Source organism: Panthera onca, chromosome D2 (genome assembly GCF_046562875.1).
Source record: "Panthera onca isolate mPanOnc1 chromosome D2, mPanOnc1 haplotype 2, whole genome shotgun sequence".
NCBI classification, from domain to species: Eukaryota; Metazoa; Chordata; class Mammalia; order Carnivora; family Felidae; genus Panthera; species Panthera onca.
The window spans coordinates 35,953,005-35,972,696 of record NC_138349.1 but is presented as its reverse complement, the minus strand read 5'-3'; the positions used below and the strand labels follow the sequence as shown (position 1 = coordinate 35,972,696).

Sequence of the window (19,692 nt, the reverse complement as noted above, 5' to 3'; positions counted from 1 at the left end):
CCCAGGCGCCCCTTCCAATTTCTAAAAATTATTTTCAGTAATTTAGCCAGCCCACATGTTTAGATTTCCTTTTGAGCCTATAAAATTAATGATTTCCTTAATAACTTGATATAGTAGTCTTTATTTGACGGTTGAAATATGACATTTAAAACCCCCTTTTCGTGGGTTCAAACCCCAAGTCAGGCCCTGTGCTGACCGTCCAGAGCCTGGAGCCTGCTTTGGATCCTGTGTCTCTATCTCTGTCCTTCCCCTGCTTGTGCGCATGCGCGCGCGCTCTCTCTCTCTCTCTCAAAAATGAATAAATAAACATTGAAAAAATTTTTTAAAACCCTCTTTCAGCAAATGGGTAAGTTAAATTCTGCCATATAAGTAATAAATAATATATAGTGGGGCAGGGTTTAGATATATAACATCTATAGCTTTTTAACTTCAGCACTTTGAGTAAACTCCAGGTAATAAAGCCCTTTCAATTATTTCTGTAGGAGACTGATCGTCTTATTAGCTTACCAGTAGCATGTGTGTGCGTTTGTGTGCGTGTATCCATATGGTTTATTCAGTTCAGCTGTCTTTACATAGTCTGTAGTTAGTTTTAAAATAGCAAAATGATCACCAGAATTAGTAGTGTGTTCTGCATCGAGTTCTGAATAAATTGCTGCTACTTATAAAATCACCAAAATTGTTTAAATTTAGAAAATGTTTCCTTGTATGTTAAACAATTTATGAAATGTCTGAAGTTGTTATCTACTGTGATCTTAGATGAATTTTTCTAGGGAAATCATCAAATACTGTCACCTGAACCCTTCCCTCTTTTCACATGACTTTTGGTAATCAAGGAATTATATTATGGAAAATAAAGGAAAGGAAGTATGTGGGATTAATTAAAGTCGGTGTTAGATCTGAAAAAACTGTGCAAGAAATATACTGATGCATAATTCAAAACTCATTTGTTGTCATGGATTTTATGTTAATGCTTAACATTCAGTATGCATAGCTTATGGGACTAGCTGTTTATAACAGCATTACCTTGGATATTCGTTTCCCCCCCTGCTGTTACAAGAAACTGTTGAGCCCTCCCATCATTCCTAGTGATCAGAATACACCAGTAGGCATCTGCAGTGTGACCACTGACGACTTATGTCAAATTATGCCTGTAAGTATAAAGTCATTAGCATCTTATTCCTTAATGCTAAATCATCTCTCTTCTACCTGAAGCCTTTCTCCTTCTAATGCTATTCTTATTTTTAAATATGGTTTCTCTCTACCTTTGGAACCCATCTCCTTTTTCGTCTTTCTCCTTCCTCATAGAGACACATCACCCACTTTGCAGCACCCCTAAGCTCTTGCAGCATAGTGGAACAGGCTTTGAAGTGAGCTCTGCCACTTACAGTCCTGTGAACTTGGATAGGTTGTTTAATCTTTCTGAACTCTAGTTTCCTTATGTGAACAATGGGATAGCAAAACTTATATACGGAGGATTACATGGGATAATAAAGTTCTTGGTACTTGATTACTTCTGTGGATTCTTATTAAGATGATACTGTGCAGTATCATTAATAGTATCTGCAAAAATGTCTCTAAAATAGAGACAACAAATGAATTTCATGGTACTGTCTCTTATAACATTCCTCAATTCAGAAATTAGATTTCTGATCATCAGATTTAATCCAAGATTAAAATTTAGTAGAGGAGTGGATACTATCCATATCCTTCTGACAAACCCCTATGATCATGTTTTTTACAGCTGAGTTTTCATAACTATTGGTCAGCAGAAAATTCTCAGTAAAGTCTTTGGCAAATAGCCTAGATGTGGAAAATCTCTGCTGCTAAGTATTCCTATCTAAATACCCCGGTGTTTTAATGGCCCGATGAGTTTGGTGCAGGGTTGGCGCCTTCCTGTGAAAGTTGAGAAACGCATCCAGAACACGTGTTTGGTTAGAAAACTACTCTTCATACTCCTCAGTGGGTTGACATCAGGCACATTTTTGGAAGTTAGTTTGGGATATTTTCAATTAAGAGCATAAAACCACATTTTTATTAGACTTAGTAGTTAGAAAAAAATAGGATATGAGAGTTTACCCAAGTTAATAGAGTAGGATCTGATTAAGAAACTGAGAGGTCTCCCTTTTATGGTCTTGTATCTGCAACACACTAGCTATGACTCTGGATGATTCACTTAATTTTTTATCTGTAAAATGTTGGGAGTAGACTGATATCTGAGTTACTGTCTCATTTTAGATTTTTGTGATTTTTTTTTTTGTCGCACATATCCAGTTTTTGTCAAATTTGTTACCAGTCTTCTCATTTTATTACTGGTTTTGGCCAATAAATTGCCTAATTTTATGATTAAAGTTATTCAAATTTGGCTCATTTAGGTCTAATTTTATTGTTGTTGTCAATAATAATGGATATTTTATGAATAACCATACCAAAACATTGTTTTATATTATGGAGCTGAAGATTTCACTGCACTAATTTCATATTCTTATGTTGGCTCTTTAATGAATCAAGATTCTGCGTATACCAGGAGATCAGCTGTAGAAGAAATTAAGTTTCTATACATGCATTAATCAAGATTAAAAGGATGTAGAAAAACTGCTGTGTTAGAGTAGTGGAATGTGGGTAATTTTTTTTAATTTTTATGAATGGATTATTTATTAATAGCACCTATTAAAAGTTGCTACCTAATTTCCACTTCACATGGGGTAAATATATCCATAAAAATTTTTAATGCTTTTTTATTCAAATCTTTGTTTACCCATTTGTTCACTGTATGTTTCTAAGAAGAGTAACAGGAAAGCAAAGAGAAACATGTAGAAGTAGACAGGTTTCTTAATTTAAGGACAGTATATGTGAACACAGGATGAAAAGTACAGAAAGTAAGTGAAATATCCAACGATGGAGCCTAGTGTGTGCTGTTAATAAATACAGTAATAAATGCAGTAATACTCGACTGTTTCCTTAGACAAAGCACTAGAATTGTCCAGTGGCAACAATAAGAAATCTTCCCAACACAGTCTTGTGAAAATTATACTTGAGGGTTTTAGATGAGAATAGAAGAGACTCCAGAATAACCTTGAATCAGCAACTGTAATATCTCTTCTGCTTAAGTCACTCCCGAATATGTTGTATTAAACAAGACCAGAGTATTCAAATGGTGTATAAAAATAGTATTCAGTATCTTCACATACTCTTTCTTTAATTACACGTTTACAAAATCACAAAAAGTTTATGTAGGTAACTAATATTTTAGAAATAGTATATTATAGTTAAGAGTCTAAGACTGACAGTACAGGTAAAAAAAAAAATTCTCCACAAAAATAGGGGTTTGAGACTACAAAGTCTGGAAATAAAGGGCCTGTAGTCCTAAATAAAACAGATCTGAATATATAACTTCATGACCTATTAACTTTGTCATTAAAAGTTTCACCTCTGAAAGATGAGAAGTCCTTTCCCTTGGGTTCACCTACTAGTCCCTGGAGTTCTTACAAATTTCAAACTCCCAATTATAATTTTCAGCATCCATAATTTTTATTAATAATTGAAGGATGACAAGCATACCAAATCTGTGCCAGCCTAGATTTGTATAAAATTTTCTGACTTTAATGGAATGGAAAATGTATTATGTATGTAAAATCTTATTCTGTTGTTTACCTTTTCTTCTAATAATTTAAAATAAATTAAACTATAATATTTTTCATAAAACGTGAAAATTTTTTTAATAATGCATTAATTTTTCTATTTGTAAATATTTGTTCATGGATAACATGAGTTAGAGGAAACTATTTCTTCCACTGTTCTCACTTTTTTGGGGGGAGAGGAGAGCACTGTAACAAATGTAGGAACCACTTACCGTATATGAACTGTGTGTATTTATGCTTAAAAGATGTATCCTAATACAGCAGATTTTTTAAATACTACAAATTCGTAAGTAGTAACGTTGCAGAAAGCAGTGATTTACTATGGAAACTGCACTCTTGCTACCTAAGAACAGATCCCAGAGTCATGCCTCCATCATTTCAACTGGATGTTTTCCTCTTATATGACTTTTTCTAGTGAGTTTTTCCAAGCCTTTTATGTCGTAGAAATCACTAACAAACATTTCATTCCCTGGAAAATATATCCCAAATATTACCTTTAGTTTAAAATTGGAGTGTATCGACTCTATCTCACATGTAAGTTAACTGAAGTAGACGTGCTTAACTATTTTAGGTAACGTTATTTGATTTAAAAACACGGTTAACAGATTTCTTTCTACAGGAGTTGGCCCATGGGTTAAGTGAACTCCTATCATATGAAGGCAATGTTGAAGAAGATTTCTATTCAACATTCCAGGTACTATTAAAGGCAAATAGCTTTCTGTTAACCATGTATTTCATATATGAAAAAATGCCATTTGTTATTTAACACCTATCATTAGAAAAGTTGAACAAGGATTAATCAGTACACACCATTCCTTGTCATAAAGGATCTTAACTCAATAAAGCAGAGACAGTGAAGTAGACACTTGTAGATGAGCAGTCAAGAGAGTGCCTAAAGAAATTCCTATGACTCTGCTAGGCAACTGTCATATTTCCTTGACTCAGTTACTTTTTCACAGTTTTCAGCTTCTAAAAATAAGCCTCTCCTAATAAAAACTAAAAGAAACAAACGGGAAGCCTGGGTGACCCTGTTAGTTAAGCGTCCAGCTCTTGGTTCGGGTCAGGTCATGACCTCATGGTTCATGAGGTCGGGCTCTGGGCTGGTGGTGCAGAGCCTGCTTGGGATTCTCTCTCTCCCTCTCTCGTTGCCCCTCCCTGTCTTGTGCACGCATGCTCTCTCTTTCTCTCAAACAAAAATAAAAATAAGCCTCTATTTTAGCTTCATACAAGAAGATAGGAGCATGGGGCACTTGGGTGGCTCAATTAGTTGAGCATCTAACTTCGTCTTGGGTCATGATGTCACGGTTTGTGAGTTCAAGCCCCACATTAGTCTTGCTGTTGCTGCTGTTAGCACAGAGCCCGCTTGAGATCCTCTGTCCCTCTCTCTCTGCCCCTTCCCCTCTCATCCCCTCCCTCTCCTGCCCCCCCCCCCCCCGCCCCGGCCACCACCTCTCAAAAATGGCTAAACATTTACAAGAAAAAAGTTAGAAGCAGGAACTAATGGTTCAGACCAAAATGGTCTCATTTCCATTCCCCTAACAATAATTGGGAGATGGAAATCAGAGTAATCCACATAGCTCCAAAAGCTCCAAAGACCTGTGTATTATCTAAATGGCCACACAAGTTTATGAACAGCTGTTAGGTGTTTAACTGTATTCAACAGAGAGGATTTGTCCCTGTAGTTTCTATATTTAAAACCAGGAAGAAAACTGTTCTTAAATGTCACAGACCAGTTCACTGAATCCTACTATTAAATTAACCATAGCAATAAATATCGTGTGTTGGAATCTCCCATCAGGTTTTTCAAGAAGAATTTGGAATAATTAAGTCCTATAATTTAAAGCCAGGTGGTGATAAAATTCCAGTTACCAATCAAAATAGGAAAGGTAAGTTAGACACCATTTCTTAATTAAAATGCATCAATGTTTACCATTTACTTTTACTGTTTAACAGATGTAAAATTGCTTTCCAGAATATGTACAGCTTTATGTTGACTTTCTTCTCAACAAATCCATCTATAAGCAGTTTGCTGCATTTTATTATGGATTTCATAGTGTGTGTGCTTCAAATGCCCTGATGGTGAGTTTAAAACTAACTTAGGCTTTTAATTAGGTTTTGTAATACTATAATATTGACAAATAACTCCTTAAGTATTTTAATAGATAAGCTTCTAAAATAGAAAATAATTTCTACTTTTTAAAGGTAGAGCTAGAAATAAAGAGTTTTCTCATTTCAGCCTTAATTCTCTAATAGGAAAAAAGGCCAGTCAACTCTATTTTTCTTTCCTTGTGCTGTGTCTTATACTGTCTCTTTTGGGGCTTTAAGAATTTTCCTCAAGAGTAGATGAAGAGATCCCATAGGCTCAAGGTCTTAACGGAGTCAACACATAAGCTCCCGGGCGAAAGCCACAACTTCTTCTGATTAAGGAACATATTGAAACTGCTTCTGGCTGCAGCTCAGAGTTATCATTTACCCATAGGAAATAGTTTGTCTTCAGAATCATGATGAACTCTCGTTGGTTTGGCTTGCCTTAGCTATGTGAATATGGGTCAGCTGCTGTATAGAACACTGTCAGAAATATCCTAAGATAAAAGCATAGCTTTCTAAAGAAGCACTGCTCTCCACCCAAGCTACGTAGGGTGCACTCCGTCATGCCACTTGTATCTCCCCTCGGTTTTATTATCAGGGTTTGGAGTAAGGTCTTCCATTTGAGTTATTTTTATAGAAGAGAGCTTGTTTTAGAGTAACCTTTGTCACATACTTGTTGTTAAAAACACCTTTGAAAATGGAGCACTTTATTGAGTTCTAAGTGGATTTTGGCTGTGACGCACTGGTAGTTGTGGGGGTGGAAGGAGGGAAAATAAGAATGAAATGGCATAGCATGGTCTCTATTCTTAAGTTTTAATCTCTTTAGGTGGGAGACAACTTATATGGGTGAAAAAACAAGTAGGCGACATGAGACAGACTGTAACCCAAGTACCCAAATTCTGCATGCACCTAGAAGGTGCGTGGGGTATCGGGAGGAGGCTGGAGTAACTCAGAGTTTCAAGCAGGCTGTGGGGGGAGAATTGTAATTTGGATTCATGCTTAGTCATCTGCTTGTTTTTCTGGCAAACAGCTAATTACTATTTGCAAAAGGGAGAGCCTAATAGTTTGACAAGATTTATAAACTTTCAGAAGCAAAAATATCTTAACCTCGGTAGAAAAATAAAAACGGAGATTTTTCCTTAACAAAAATGGCTTGATTTACTAGAAGACATGTTTTGTAATTTGATTCAGGGAAGATAGTTCCAATTTCACTTTTTTTATCATCACTTTTTATTATTATTTTGGGGAAATGACTGTCGGCAGCTGCTTCGTCCAGAAGAGGTTGAAATTCTGGTCTGTGGAAGTCCTGAGCTGGATATGCACGCTCTGCAGAGAAGCACTCAGTATGATGGCTACGCGAAAACAGACTTAACTATACGGTGAGCTCATTTCCTTCTGAAAGTGAGATTGCAGAGAGGGAATGAAAGAGAATGTGACTTATTTGTCAAATTCAGTCTTTGAATCAAGTTAAGTTAGCTCAAATATTGTAGAGTCCCACCCTACCTTATTTTATCTTTAGAAAGTAAGGTGAGACTATTAAATATGAAATCACTTAGCAATCCACTTGGGAGAAAGTGATCTAAGTAAGTTTCTATAAAACTATAGAAAATTTACTCTTTTTTTAAGTTTATTTATTTATTTTGAGAGAGAGGGAGAGAGAGAGCATGAGTGAGCACAGGGGAGGGGCAGAGAGAGAGAGAGAGAGAGAAAGAATCCTAAGCAGGCTCCAAGCTGTCAGCACAGAGCCCAACTTGGGGCTTGAACTCACAAACAATGAGACCATGACCTAAGCTGAAATCAAGAGTAGGATGCTTAGCCTACTGAGCCACCCAGGCACCCCCTAGAGACTTTACTTAAAAAAAAAAAAAGACTTTGGGGAGGAGCCAAGATGGCAGAACAGCATGGAGGTTTTTTGTGTGTCTCACATCCATGAAATACAGCCAGACCAACATTAAACCATCCTTCACACCTAGAAAACTGATCTGAGGATTAACACAACAATCTGCACAGCCTGAACCACAGAATTCAGCAGGTACATGGCACAGAGAGATGAACTTGGGGAAAGAGAAGCCGCGGAGGACAGGGAGCTGCTTTTGCATGCAGAGAGAGGGTGGAGACCATGGGAGAGAATATGGGAAAAGTACCCCCCGCTGAAAGCAGCTGGAGAGAAAGTGGAAAATTGGAAACAGCCACAGGGACTGAACTAAAAAGGGAGAAAGGAGAAAGGAGAAAGTTTAAATTCCATTAAGACTATAAAAAACAGGGAGCACAGAGTCTGAAACTCCACAGCTGATACCTGGAGGTGCTCTGTTGGGAAGGGCGAATCCCCAGGAGCAGAGTGGGGTATGGGCGGTTCTCAGGCCACACGGGGATAACCAGTTCCACTGCTGGAAGGACATTAGTTAGAGGATGTGAGGCCATCTGGTCCCAGCAGACCCCAGAGAACAGCCACATTCACTGGTGCTGGAACAAAGTCATTAAGGGTGAAGCCTGGTGCCAGATGTGTGTTGTCATTTCTCATAATCCTTGAAATGCTGCTGCTACACTATTTCACAAACTTTTTCTGGGGCGGGCTGGCACCTGGTCACAGTCTCTGGGCATCTGCAGCAGCACGGTCCCGCAAGCGCTCCTGGGTGCGGCCAGCACCCGGCCATTGCTCGGTGAGACCCTCCACATAGGGGCTGAACGGGTCAAAGCCACAGTCCCTCAGATGAAAGGGGCCAGGAAAAACAGCCACATCTGAGACAAAACTCGGGAGGGACGTGCTGCCTGGGGCTTGGTCATGGACTGTGTAAAAGCAGGGAGTGGACGGAAGCCGAGGACAAAGGACAGGTGCACAGTTGCTGATTGGGGAGAACAGAGTTCCAATAGTAGAGACTGGGTAGCTGGGTGACGTAATTTTCACCACTCCAGTGTATACGCACCTATAAGCGCCATAACAATCCACCCCAGTAAGCTAAGCAGTGCCATCTAGTGGAGAACGGAACCATTACACTAAGCCACACCCAACTGGGCCAACCTCGCTCTTCAAGAACACGTCTCACTGCTGCTTAGTTTATGGACTATAAAGACTTCATAGTTTGACTTCTAGTGGAAAATGAAGTGATTTAAGTCGTATTTCAGTCTGTTAGCCAGTCTATCCAATTTTCTTTGTTTTTTTTTTTCTTTTTTCTCTTTTTTGTTTCTCTTCTTTTTCTTGAATACAGAAAGAGAGAAAATTAATTTCTATTTTCAATTTTTATTAAACATATTTTTCTTTAATTTTTTTCTACTGTATTTTTTACTTTTGTGTAAATTTTTTCAAATTCTATTTTACTGCAATCATTTCATTTTAGTCTACTTCAGTGTATTCATTTTTTTCAAATATTCAAACAATTTTTCTTTTTTCCCCCCTTTTTTCTCTAGTCTATCAAGCCACTTTGAACACCCAGACCAAAACACACCTAGGATCTAGCATCATTTATTTGATTTTGTGTGTGTGTGTGCTTGTTTTTAATTTTTTAATTTTAATATTGTTTTAATTTCAATTTTTTATTTTAATTTTTCTACCTCATTAATTCCTTTTCTCCCTTCAAAATGATGAAACGAAGGAATTCACCCCCAAAGAAAGAGCAGGAAGAAACAACAGCCAGGGACTTAAACAACACAGATACAAGAAAGGTGTCTGAACCAGAATTTAGAATCACAATAATAAGAATACTAGCTGGAGTCGAAAATAGATTAGAATCGCTTTATGCAGAGATAAAAGAAGTAAAAGCTAGTCAGGATGAAATAAAAAATGGTATAACTGAGCTGCAATCTCGAATGGAGGCCACAGTGGCAAGGACGGATGAGGCAGAACAGAGAATCAGTGATACAGAGGACAAACTTATGGAGAATAATGAAGCAGAAAAAAAGAGGGAGATTAAGGCAACATAGCATGATTTAAGAATTAGAGAAATCAGTGACTCATTAAAAAGGAACAACATCAGAATCATAGGGGTCCTAGAAGAGGAAGAGAGAGAAATAGGGGTAGAAGGGTTATGTGCAAGCCAGAAAGGAGTGGCAGGATATATTCAATGTGCTGAATCAGAAAAATATGCAGCCAAGAATTCTTTATCCAGCAAGGCTGTCATTCAAAATAGGAGAGATAAAAAGTTTCCCAGACAAACAAAAATTAAAGGAGTTCGTGACCACTAAACCAGCCCTGCAAGAAATTTTAAGGGGGACTCTCTGAGGGGAGAAAAGATGAAAAAATAAAAATAAAAAACAATGAATAAAGACCAAAAGCAACAAAGACTGGAAAGGACCAGAGAACACCACCAGAAACTCCAGCTCTACAAGCGACATAATGGCAATAAATTCATATCTTTCAGTACTAACTCTAAACATCAATGGACTAAATGCTCCAATCAAAAGACACAGGGTAATAGAATGGATAAGAAAACAAGATCCATCTATAAGCTGTTTACAAGAGACCCACTTTAGACCTAAAGACACCTTCAGATTGAAAGTAAGGGGATGGAGAACCACCTATCATGCTAATGATCAGCAAAAGAAAGCTGGAAAAGCCATACTTATATCCGACAATCTAGACTTTTTTTTAAATTTTTTTTTAACATTTATTTATTTTTGAGACAGAGAGAGCATGAACAGGGGAGGGTCAGAGAAAGAGGGAGGCACAGAATCTGAAACAGGCTCCAGGCTCTGAGCTGTCAGCACAGAGCCCGACGCGGGGCTTGAACCCAAAGACCGTGAGATCATGACCTGAGCCGAAGTTGGACGCCCAACCGACTGAGCCACCCAGGCGCCCCAACAATCTAGACTTTAAAGTGAAGACTGTATCAAGAGATAAAGAAGGGCATTATATCATAATTAAGGGGGTCTATCCACCAAGAAGACCTAACAATGTAAATATTTATGTGCCAAATGTGGAAGCACCCAAATATATAAATCAATCACAAACATAAAGAAACTCGTTGTAGTAATACCATAATAGTAGGGGACTTCAACCCTCCACTCACAGCAATAGACAGATCATCTAATCAAAAATCAACAAGGTAACAATGGCTTTGAATGACACACTGGACCAGATGGACTTAACAGATATATTCAGAGCATTTTATCCTAAAGCAGCGGAATATACATTCTTCTCCAGTGCACATGGAAATTTCTCCAGAATAGACCACATCCTGGGACACAAAACAGCCGTCAACAAGTACAAAAAGATCGAGATCATGCCGTGCATATTTTCAGATCACAACGCTATGAAACTCTAAATCAACCACAAGAAAAAATTTGGAAAGGTAACAAATACTTGGAGACTACAGAACATCCCCCTAAAGAATGAATGGGCTAACCAAGAAGTTAAAGAGGAAATTAAAAAGTTCATGGACACCAATGAAAATGGTAACACCACAAACCAAAACCTCTGGGACGCAGGAAAGGCCATCATAAGAGGGAAGTATATAGCAATCCAGACCTTCCTAAAGAAGGAAAAAATATCTCAGATACACAACCTAACCTTATGCCTTAAAGAACTGAGAACAGCAAATAAAACCCAAAACCAGCAGGAGACAGGAAATAATAAAAATTAGAGCAGAAATTAATGCTATCAAAACCAAAAAAATAGTAGAACAGATCAATGAAACCAGAAGCTGGTTCTTTGAAAGAATTAACAAAATTGATAAACCACTAGCCAGTTTGATCAAAAAGAAAAAGGAAAGGACCCAAATAAATAAAATCAAGAATGAAAGAAGAGAGATCACAACCAACACAGCAGAAATAAAAACAATAATAAGAGAATATTATGAGCAATTATACACCAATAAAATGGGCAATCTGCAAGAAATGGACAAATTCCTAGAAACATATACACTACCAAAACTGAAGTAGGAAGACATAGAGAATTTGAACAGACCCATAACCAGTAAAGAAATCGAATTAGTAATCAAAATCTCCCAAAAAATAAGAGTCTGGGGCCAGATGGCTTTCCAGGGGAATTCTACCAAACATTTAAGAGAGAGTTAACACCAATTCTCTTGAAGCTGTTCTAAAAAATAGAAATGGGAGGAAAACTTCCAAATTCTTTCTATGAAGCCAGCATTACCTTGATTCCAAAACCAGACAGAGACCTACTAAAAAGGAGAACTATAGACCAATTTCCCTGATGAACATGGATGCAAAAATCCTCAACAAGATACTAGCCAACTGGATCCAACAATACATTTTAAAAAATTATTCACGACCAACTGGGATTTATACCTGGGATGCAGGGCTGGTTCAATATCTGCAAAACAATCAACGTGATTCATCACATCAATAAAAGAAAGGACAAGAACCATCTGATCCTCTCAATAGATGCAGAGAAAGCATTTGACAAAATACAACATCCCTTCTTGCTAAAAACCCTCAAGAAAGTAGGGTAAGAAGGATCATACTTCAAGATCATAAAAGCCATGTGTGAAAGACCCAACACTAATACCAACCTCAATGGGGAAAACTGAGAGCTTTCCCCCTAAGGTCAGGAACAAGACAGGGATGTCCATCCTTGCCACTGTTATTCAACATAGTATTGGAAGTCTTAGCCTCAGCAATCAGATAACACAAAGAAATAAAAGGCATCCAAATCAGCCAGGAGGAGGTCAAACTTTCACTCTTCACAGATGACATGATACTCTACCAATCAAAAGATTCTACCAAAAAACTGCTAGAACTGATTCATGAATTCAGCAAAGTTGCAGGATATAAAATCAATGCACAGAAATTGGTTGCATTCCTATACACCAACAATGAAGCAACAGAAAGAGAAATCAAGGAATCGATCCTATTTACAATTGCACCACAAAACATAAAATACCTAGGAATAAATCTAACCAAAGAGGTGAAAAATCTATACGCTGAAAACTATAGAAAACTTATGAAAGAAATTGAAGAAGACACAAAAAAAGGGAAAAATATTCCATGCTCCTGGATAGGAAGAACAAATATTGTTAAAATGTCAATGCTACCCAAAGCAATCTACATATTCAATGCAATCCCTATCAAAATAACACCAGCAGCATTCTTCACAGAGCTAGAACAAACAATCCTAAAATTTGTATGGAACCAGAAAAGACCCCGAATAGCCAAAGCAATCTTGAGAAAGAAAACCAAAGCTGGAGGCTTCACAATCCTGGGCTTCAAGCTGTATTACAAAGTTGTAATCATCAAGACAGTATGGTTCTGGCACAAAAACAGACATTCAGATCAATGGAACAGAATAGAGAACCCAGAAATGGACCATACACGTACGGCCAACTAATTTTTGACAAAGCAGGAAAGAATATCCACTGGAATAAAGAGTCTCTTCAGCAAGTGGGGCTGGGAAAACTGGACAGCGACATGCAGAAAAATGAACCTTGGACCACTTTCTTACACCATTCAGAAAAATAAACTCAAAATGGATGAAAGACCTCAATGTAAGACAGGAAGCCATCAAAATCCTCGAGGAGAAAGCAGGCAAAAACCTCTTTGATCTTGCCTGCAGCAACTTCTTACTCAACATGTCTCTGGAGATAAGGGAAACCAAAGTAAAAATGAACTATTGGGACCTCACCAAAATAAAAAGCTTCTGCACAGCGAAGGAAACAGCAAAACTAAAAGGCAACTGACAGAATTGGAGAAGATATTTGCAAACGACATATCAGACAAAGGGTTAGTATCCAAAATCTATAAAGAACTTATCAAACTCAACACCTAAAAAACAAATAATCCAGTGAAGAAATGGGCAAAAGACATGAATAGACACTTCTCCAAAGAAAATATCCAGATGGCCAACCAACACATGAAAAATGCTCAACATCACTCACTCATCATCAGCGAAATATAAATCAAAACCACAAGGAGATACCACCTTACACCTGTCAGAATGGCTAACATTAACAACTCAGGCAGCAACAGATGTTGGCAAGGATGCGGAGAAAGGATCTCTTGCATTGTGGGTGGGAAGGCAAGTGGGTGCAGCCACTCTGGAAAACAGTATGGAGGTTCCTCAAAAAATTAAAAATAGAACTACCCTACAACGCAGCAATTGCACTACCAGGTATTTATCCAAGGGATACAGGTGTGCTGTTCTGAAGGGACACCTGTACGCCAATGTTTATAGCAGCACTATCAACAGTATCCAAAGTATGGAAAGAGCCCAAATGTCCATTCATGGATGAATGGATAAAGAAGAAGTAGTATACACACACGCACACGCACACGCACACACACACAATGGAGTATTACTCGGCAATCAGAAGGAATGAAATCTTGCCATTTGCAACTATGTGGATGAAACTAGAGGGTATTATGCTAAGCGAAATTAGAGAAAGACAAATATATGACTTCATTGATATGTGGAATTTAAGATATAAAAAAGATGAACTTAAGGGAATGGAAGGAAAAATAATATAAAAGCAGGAAGGGGGACAAAATATAAGAGACTCTTAAATATGGAGAACAAACACAGGGTTACTGGAGGGGTTGTGGGAGGGGGGATGGGCTAAATGGGTAAAGGGCATTAAGGAATGTACTCCTGAAATCATTGTTGCACTACATGCTAACTAATTTGGATGTAAATTAAAAAAATAAAATTTAAAAAAATTAAAAAATAAATAAAAGGATAGATTTTAAATTTTAAAAAATGACTTTGGTTCTAGAATTTTAGGGATGCTATACTTATAAGTAGAATTTTAATAGCACTGTACTGAAGAAATAAGAATTGTAAGTTATATAATAGAGAAATGGCTTTTGTACTATACCCTGTTGGACTACTTTTATAATTTTATAAAAATGTTACTTTTATAATAATGTTAGAAATAAGTCATACATAGAGGCTCGTCATTTGTCAATCTCACATTAAGGAGTATTAATGTATGTTTAAGGGAATTTTTATCCTCAGAGCTTACTTTATGTTACTTTACTCTGACCTGCAGCATTTCTGACAAGACATTTTATATAAATTTCCTTTGGTGTTCTTTAGATATTTTTGGGATGTTGTGCTTGGATTTCCTCTTGATCTTCAAAAGAAGTTGCTACATTTTACTACAGGAAGTGACAGAGTGCCTGTAGGAGGAATGGCTGACTTGAACTTTAAAATCTCAAAGAATGAAACTTCTACTAACTGGTAACTTTCCAGATTGTAATTTTATTTTTAATCTGTAAGTTTTGCTAATAATAATATGCTTGGACTTAGAGGAGTCTTTCAATCTGAAGTCATTTTCATAGAAAAATCTTGGGAGTAAAAACAAGCCTGAAATGAGAGAGTGTGCTTTAAAGTTCTCTGTTAATTTTTGAGACTTGCCAATGCTGACTGATAACCTATTGCCTTTTTTACAATGCTAAGTCAACTGCTTTGTAGTCCCTTTTAAAATCTAGCTGGCTTTTAGTAGAATATTGTGTAATGTTCATTTTTATTTAAAGGTTTTTTTTATTAAAAAATATTAAGGTGAGGGGTGCCTGGGTGGCTCAGTCAGTTAAGCGTCCAACTCTTGATTTCAGCTCAGATCATGATCTCATGTTTCATGAGTTCAAGCCCTGCATTGGGCTCTGTGCTGACTTCTTGGGATTCTTTCTCCCCCTTTCTCTGCCCTCCCCAGCTCGCTTTCTCTCTCTCTCAAAGTTAAAAAAAAAAAAAAAAAAAAGGTAATCTGAGTTATGTAATTTAATACAAAGGTGACATTACATCTAAACTTTTCCTATTATTATTTCAGGGATTATTTTATGAGTTCCCATGGTTTAGGCATGAATCTTCCACAACTCTAGGATTTGCAGTAAGACATTCACAAAGATTAAATATAAGTGACCGTCAAAGATGTATATACATCACTGTCGTAGACCCACTAGGTTTTTGTTAAATAAGAATGTTAAATTTTTACATGGTAACAATATTGGTGTAAAGTCAGACTGATCTGAATTTGATTTTCGGGTGTGTGACTTCACCGGCTCTACAACCTGGAACAGATTACTTAACTCGTATATTCCCATATTTAGTTTTCCTCATCGGTAAATTGAGGATAACAAAAATCTGTTTTTTAGATCGCTTTGAGTCTTAAACACTGCATATAAAAGCACTTGGCACAATGCTTATCATAGACCAAGCACTCAGTAAATGCAAACTGACTATAACAATTTTAAGTCTTTCAGTACAGAGGGCTGTCAAAGTTTAGTTTCTAATAGTATAAACTTCTTTTAAAATGTTCTCCTTTTCCCTGGTACATTCCCTATTTTTATTCACGGACTTCTCTGACCACCTTTGTGATGCTGTGAAGTTCATAAAGACTGAAGGAAGGGCCTAAGAAATCCGTAGCCTCTAGGGTGAAGATAGATACATAGTGTCACGGAGGAGAGGATGGGGGGGGGGGGGGCTTGAAGGCGGGGGAGTGCTGCGCTGAGGGCAGCGGCATGGAGAGTGCAGATATCAAGTATCCAGGAGTGATCTTTTTATTACTTTTTGACGGTCAAGACTGAAATTATAGTAACAGTTATATTGTCTACCATCCTGCCTGTTTAAATCTTTTAAACAACCCACTTGGATGGCTTACCCTGTCATGGTGGCAAGGACACTAAGATTTGGAGACATGAAGCTACCGGAACAAGGTCCCACGGCCAGTAGTCGGGGAGACAGCATTCAAATTCAGTCTGACTCCAAACATAATGCCTCTAGGATGAAAGTTTCCCAGGAGCACAGGGACATTGACTGCCTTGTCTTCAGAGGCTGCCTCAGTGTCTAGACTGGTGCCGATACGTAGTAGTACTCCGTAAGTATCTGTTCAGCGAAGGCATTGATGAGCCGCCTCCTACCATAGTGAAATAGATTTGAATTGCCCTGTTTGAAAGTAGTTTAGCAGCTATCCTGTATGTATTTTGAGACTTAGTATCTTTAAAATACATTTTTTTCCCCTAGGTTGCCTGTGGCCCACACCTGCTTCAATCAACTTTGCCTTCCCCCCTACAAGAGCAAAAAGGACCTGAAGCAGAAATTGATCATTGGAATTTCAAATTCAGAAGGTTTTGGACTTGAGTAACCTAGAAGACTTGAAATATATTTTATATGTAGCATTCACTTCCCTCTTATTGTGCCTTTAACCTTTTCATGTCTCTGTCTCACAACACCTTGACAAAGCTCACCAACTTTAAAATACTGATTTTTTTTTTTTTTAAATCGAGTATGAAGTATGTTCAATGGGGGAGGCACGATTTTCTAAAAACACAGAAATCGCTCGAGTAAGGAAGAGACCAGACGGCAGAGACAGGTGTGGGTCCGGCCCTCTTTTTTATAGCACTTTATGATTCTCCGTAAGTAGCTTCTCACAGGTGTTCCACTGGGAAAGCAAAGCACAGTGAAGCACGCGTTGACCCTGTAGCGGAGCCCAGTGGCAGATTGCGTGCTGCCAGCACACGTAGCAACGCACATAGCTACGTTCTCATTCATGTAAGGCATGTAGCCATATTTTCATACACCTGAGGGCAACAACAAACAGCAGTATAAATGCAGTTTACAGGGTTTTTTGATATACTGGCTTTGGTCCTATAAGATTCTTTTCAACTGTTGCTGAAAAGCATGTAAATAACTACATACTAGCCTGAGAATAATGGGATTTTGATAGTGCCATTTATTGCTAAAAGATTTATTTTTACAAAGTAAATTCAGGGTTTTAGATGTGTATACAGCTTTTACAAATCAATAAAGATGACTGTACAGGAGTGTTAACTATTTTCAGACCATTGGATTCGAGGTTATGTTCTTTTAAGTAACGTTAGTCTGCATGCACGTTGGCAGTAAACTAGTTAGAGTATTCTGTAATATTTGTATAATGATCATTTCTTCTTAAGGGTCAGAATATTAGAAAGGAAATCAGATCTAACGAATTGTTGATAAATTAAGTCAATTACAAGCACAAAAGAAAAGAACTGTTTTTATACATACTTTGACATACAAGGCTTATTTCTAGTATTTTTGATCACCAGTTGTACTGAAACACTAATTTTTGCTAAAGGCTAGGATAAGATATTTGACAAAAGTGAATACAATAATAACATCTGTGTCAAAATGATGTAGCTTGGTGTAAAAATAAAGTTCAACATTTTGGCCAAAATGTTTGTATTTCACTGGATTCTGAATGTAGTAAATTCAAAAGTTCCCTTTTTGGAGTTTCTTAAAAAAGCAGCATGTAAAAAGAAACTACATTTTAAGTGAGACAGTAAATGGTTTTCTTTTTATTTACAGCAACTGAAGCAGTTTTATTAGCATGTTACAAATATTTTCGAATCAAGACTTCTCTATTATACTTTGAATAGCTTTCCTTCAGAAAACTCTGAAGATGTATTTGCAATAATAATGAAGCCAGCATTTAGTACCAGCATATGGTTCACAGGCAAATAATACTGTCCCCCAATTTTTTCTCAGTTACACTGTTTTCTTATCGCTCTGCTTCCTGCACCCAACCAGCAGAATTCTTTTAGGGTGGAGGAACGAATTAACTCATTCTCCTGTAGTTCGAAAGCCAATTCGCCAATCTTCAAGGAAAAGGAGTTAATTACTTTGTTTCCTATTCTCTTTAAGACGGAAGTGACTCTGCTTTTCCATAGGGTATACTATGTCAAGGATTTTTCTTCTTAAAAATCTTGGAAAATCCTAAGAAAGTTCAAGGCATGTTGGTTTTGTTTCGTTTGCTCTGTTTTTTTATCCATATGCAAATAAAACTGCTTCTCGGTTACTCTGCTTGAAATAGAACGTAAGATGTTTAATGTAGGTTACTGCTTACTAGTAAGCACAAAAGAATCATGTATAAGAAATCAGACTTAAGTGTTTTAAATAAAATGTAAACAGTTTTTATTTGGTAGAGACGGGAAAATTGTGCTGGCTTGGTCTGCATGTTTAACGATGTGCTTGTATAGCGATAGCTACGTCACTTTTAAATAAGTACACAAGCAAGCCAAATTTTTAAATGACAAAGTCCATAAATAACTGGAAAACTATTGTTGTCTGTTGTTAATAAGTTGAAATTTGTAACCATTTATCACTTACTTACACATTGCCTTTATTTATTTATGTTCTGTTTTTGGTTTACAGTGTAATAATACCTCATTTTTTTAAAAAAATCACTACTGTTCTATTTCATTAATTTAAATCGCTAGAAAATTCATGTAGTTGCTTTTTTAAATATAATCTGTTAAGGAATTCTTGATTTTTATATCCGCCACAGTAAATTAAAGCATTGCACAGTATTTATCAGTATTTACAAAATGTCCTGTCCTTTTTAAATCTTTGCTTAATCATATTTTTGTCTGTATGATCAAAAGTTTTTAATGGCCTGTCTTTTTTGTACAAATCTGTATTGTATTAAGTTGTTCATTTCTGGAAGAAAATTTTTCAAATATTAAAGTTATACAATCAGTCAGGCTTCAGCTCAATTTTTTAACATTTGGCAATTCCTTAAAACCATTAGTTTAAAATACATTATAAAAGCAAACTATTCTTTTCACTACACTCTTAAACTAGTGCTTAGGAAAACTGCTAATACATACAGCTTCAAAAGCTATGTGTTAATATTGACACCAAATAAAACCAACTTCTTTCACATTATTTTCAGTATGAAACAATGTATATCCAGTGTCTGGATGGTCACAGATATTCTGTCAAATGAATGTTAAAATGCCATGCAGACCACTGGACACAAACTAAGTATGGCATTTCATTGGCTAACTTCAGATCTTATGTGTTCCTCCCCAAAACCATTAGTTTGGCCATTTCCCCCTTGCCCACATCTCCTATGCTTAAGGAAAAGAGAGAGGAGATTGTGAGAATGTAGGGGAGAATATTATGGGTGATTAATGGAAAGAAGGTAGATAACTGATTAACAGAAGATAGGTAGCTGGGTGGGAGAAAGACCAGGGTGGCCTTTCACAGGAGCAAATACAAAATCAGTTCACCCAGATGGCCACACAGCCGTTAATCCTT

The 19,692-nt window shown here is 37.1% G+C and overlaps 1 protein-coding gene across 5 annotated transcripts in view; it reads left to right on the top strand.

The window, feature by feature from the left end:
* HECTD2 (HECT domain E3 ubiquitin protein ligase 2) overlaps positions 1-19,133 on the top strand; it is a 91,937-nt gene extending 72,804 nt beyond the window's left edge. For 4 of the 5 annotated variants that reach the window (XM_060642046.3, XM_078434583.2, XM_078434582.2 and 1 more), the window contains exons 15-21: positions 992-1,150; positions 4,258-4,332; positions 5,437-5,524; positions 5,611-5,717; positions 6,990-7,105; positions 14,713-14,856; positions 16,636-19,133. In XM_060642046.3, the coding sequence (XP_060498029.3) occupies positions 992-1,150; positions 4,258-4,332; positions 5,437-5,524; positions 5,611-5,717; positions 6,990-7,105; positions 14,713-14,856; positions 16,636-16,756 (810 nt within the window). In that variant the 3' untranslated portion in view covers positions 16,757-19,133. Of the gene's footprint in view, positions 1-982; positions 1,151-4,257; positions 4,333-5,436; positions 5,525-5,610; positions 5,718-6,989; positions 7,106-14,712; positions 14,857-16,635 lie in introns of those variants that run through there. The other variant, XM_078434584.2, reaches the window with a different exon arrangement.
* Positions 19,134-19,692: the final 559 nt, after the last annotated feature.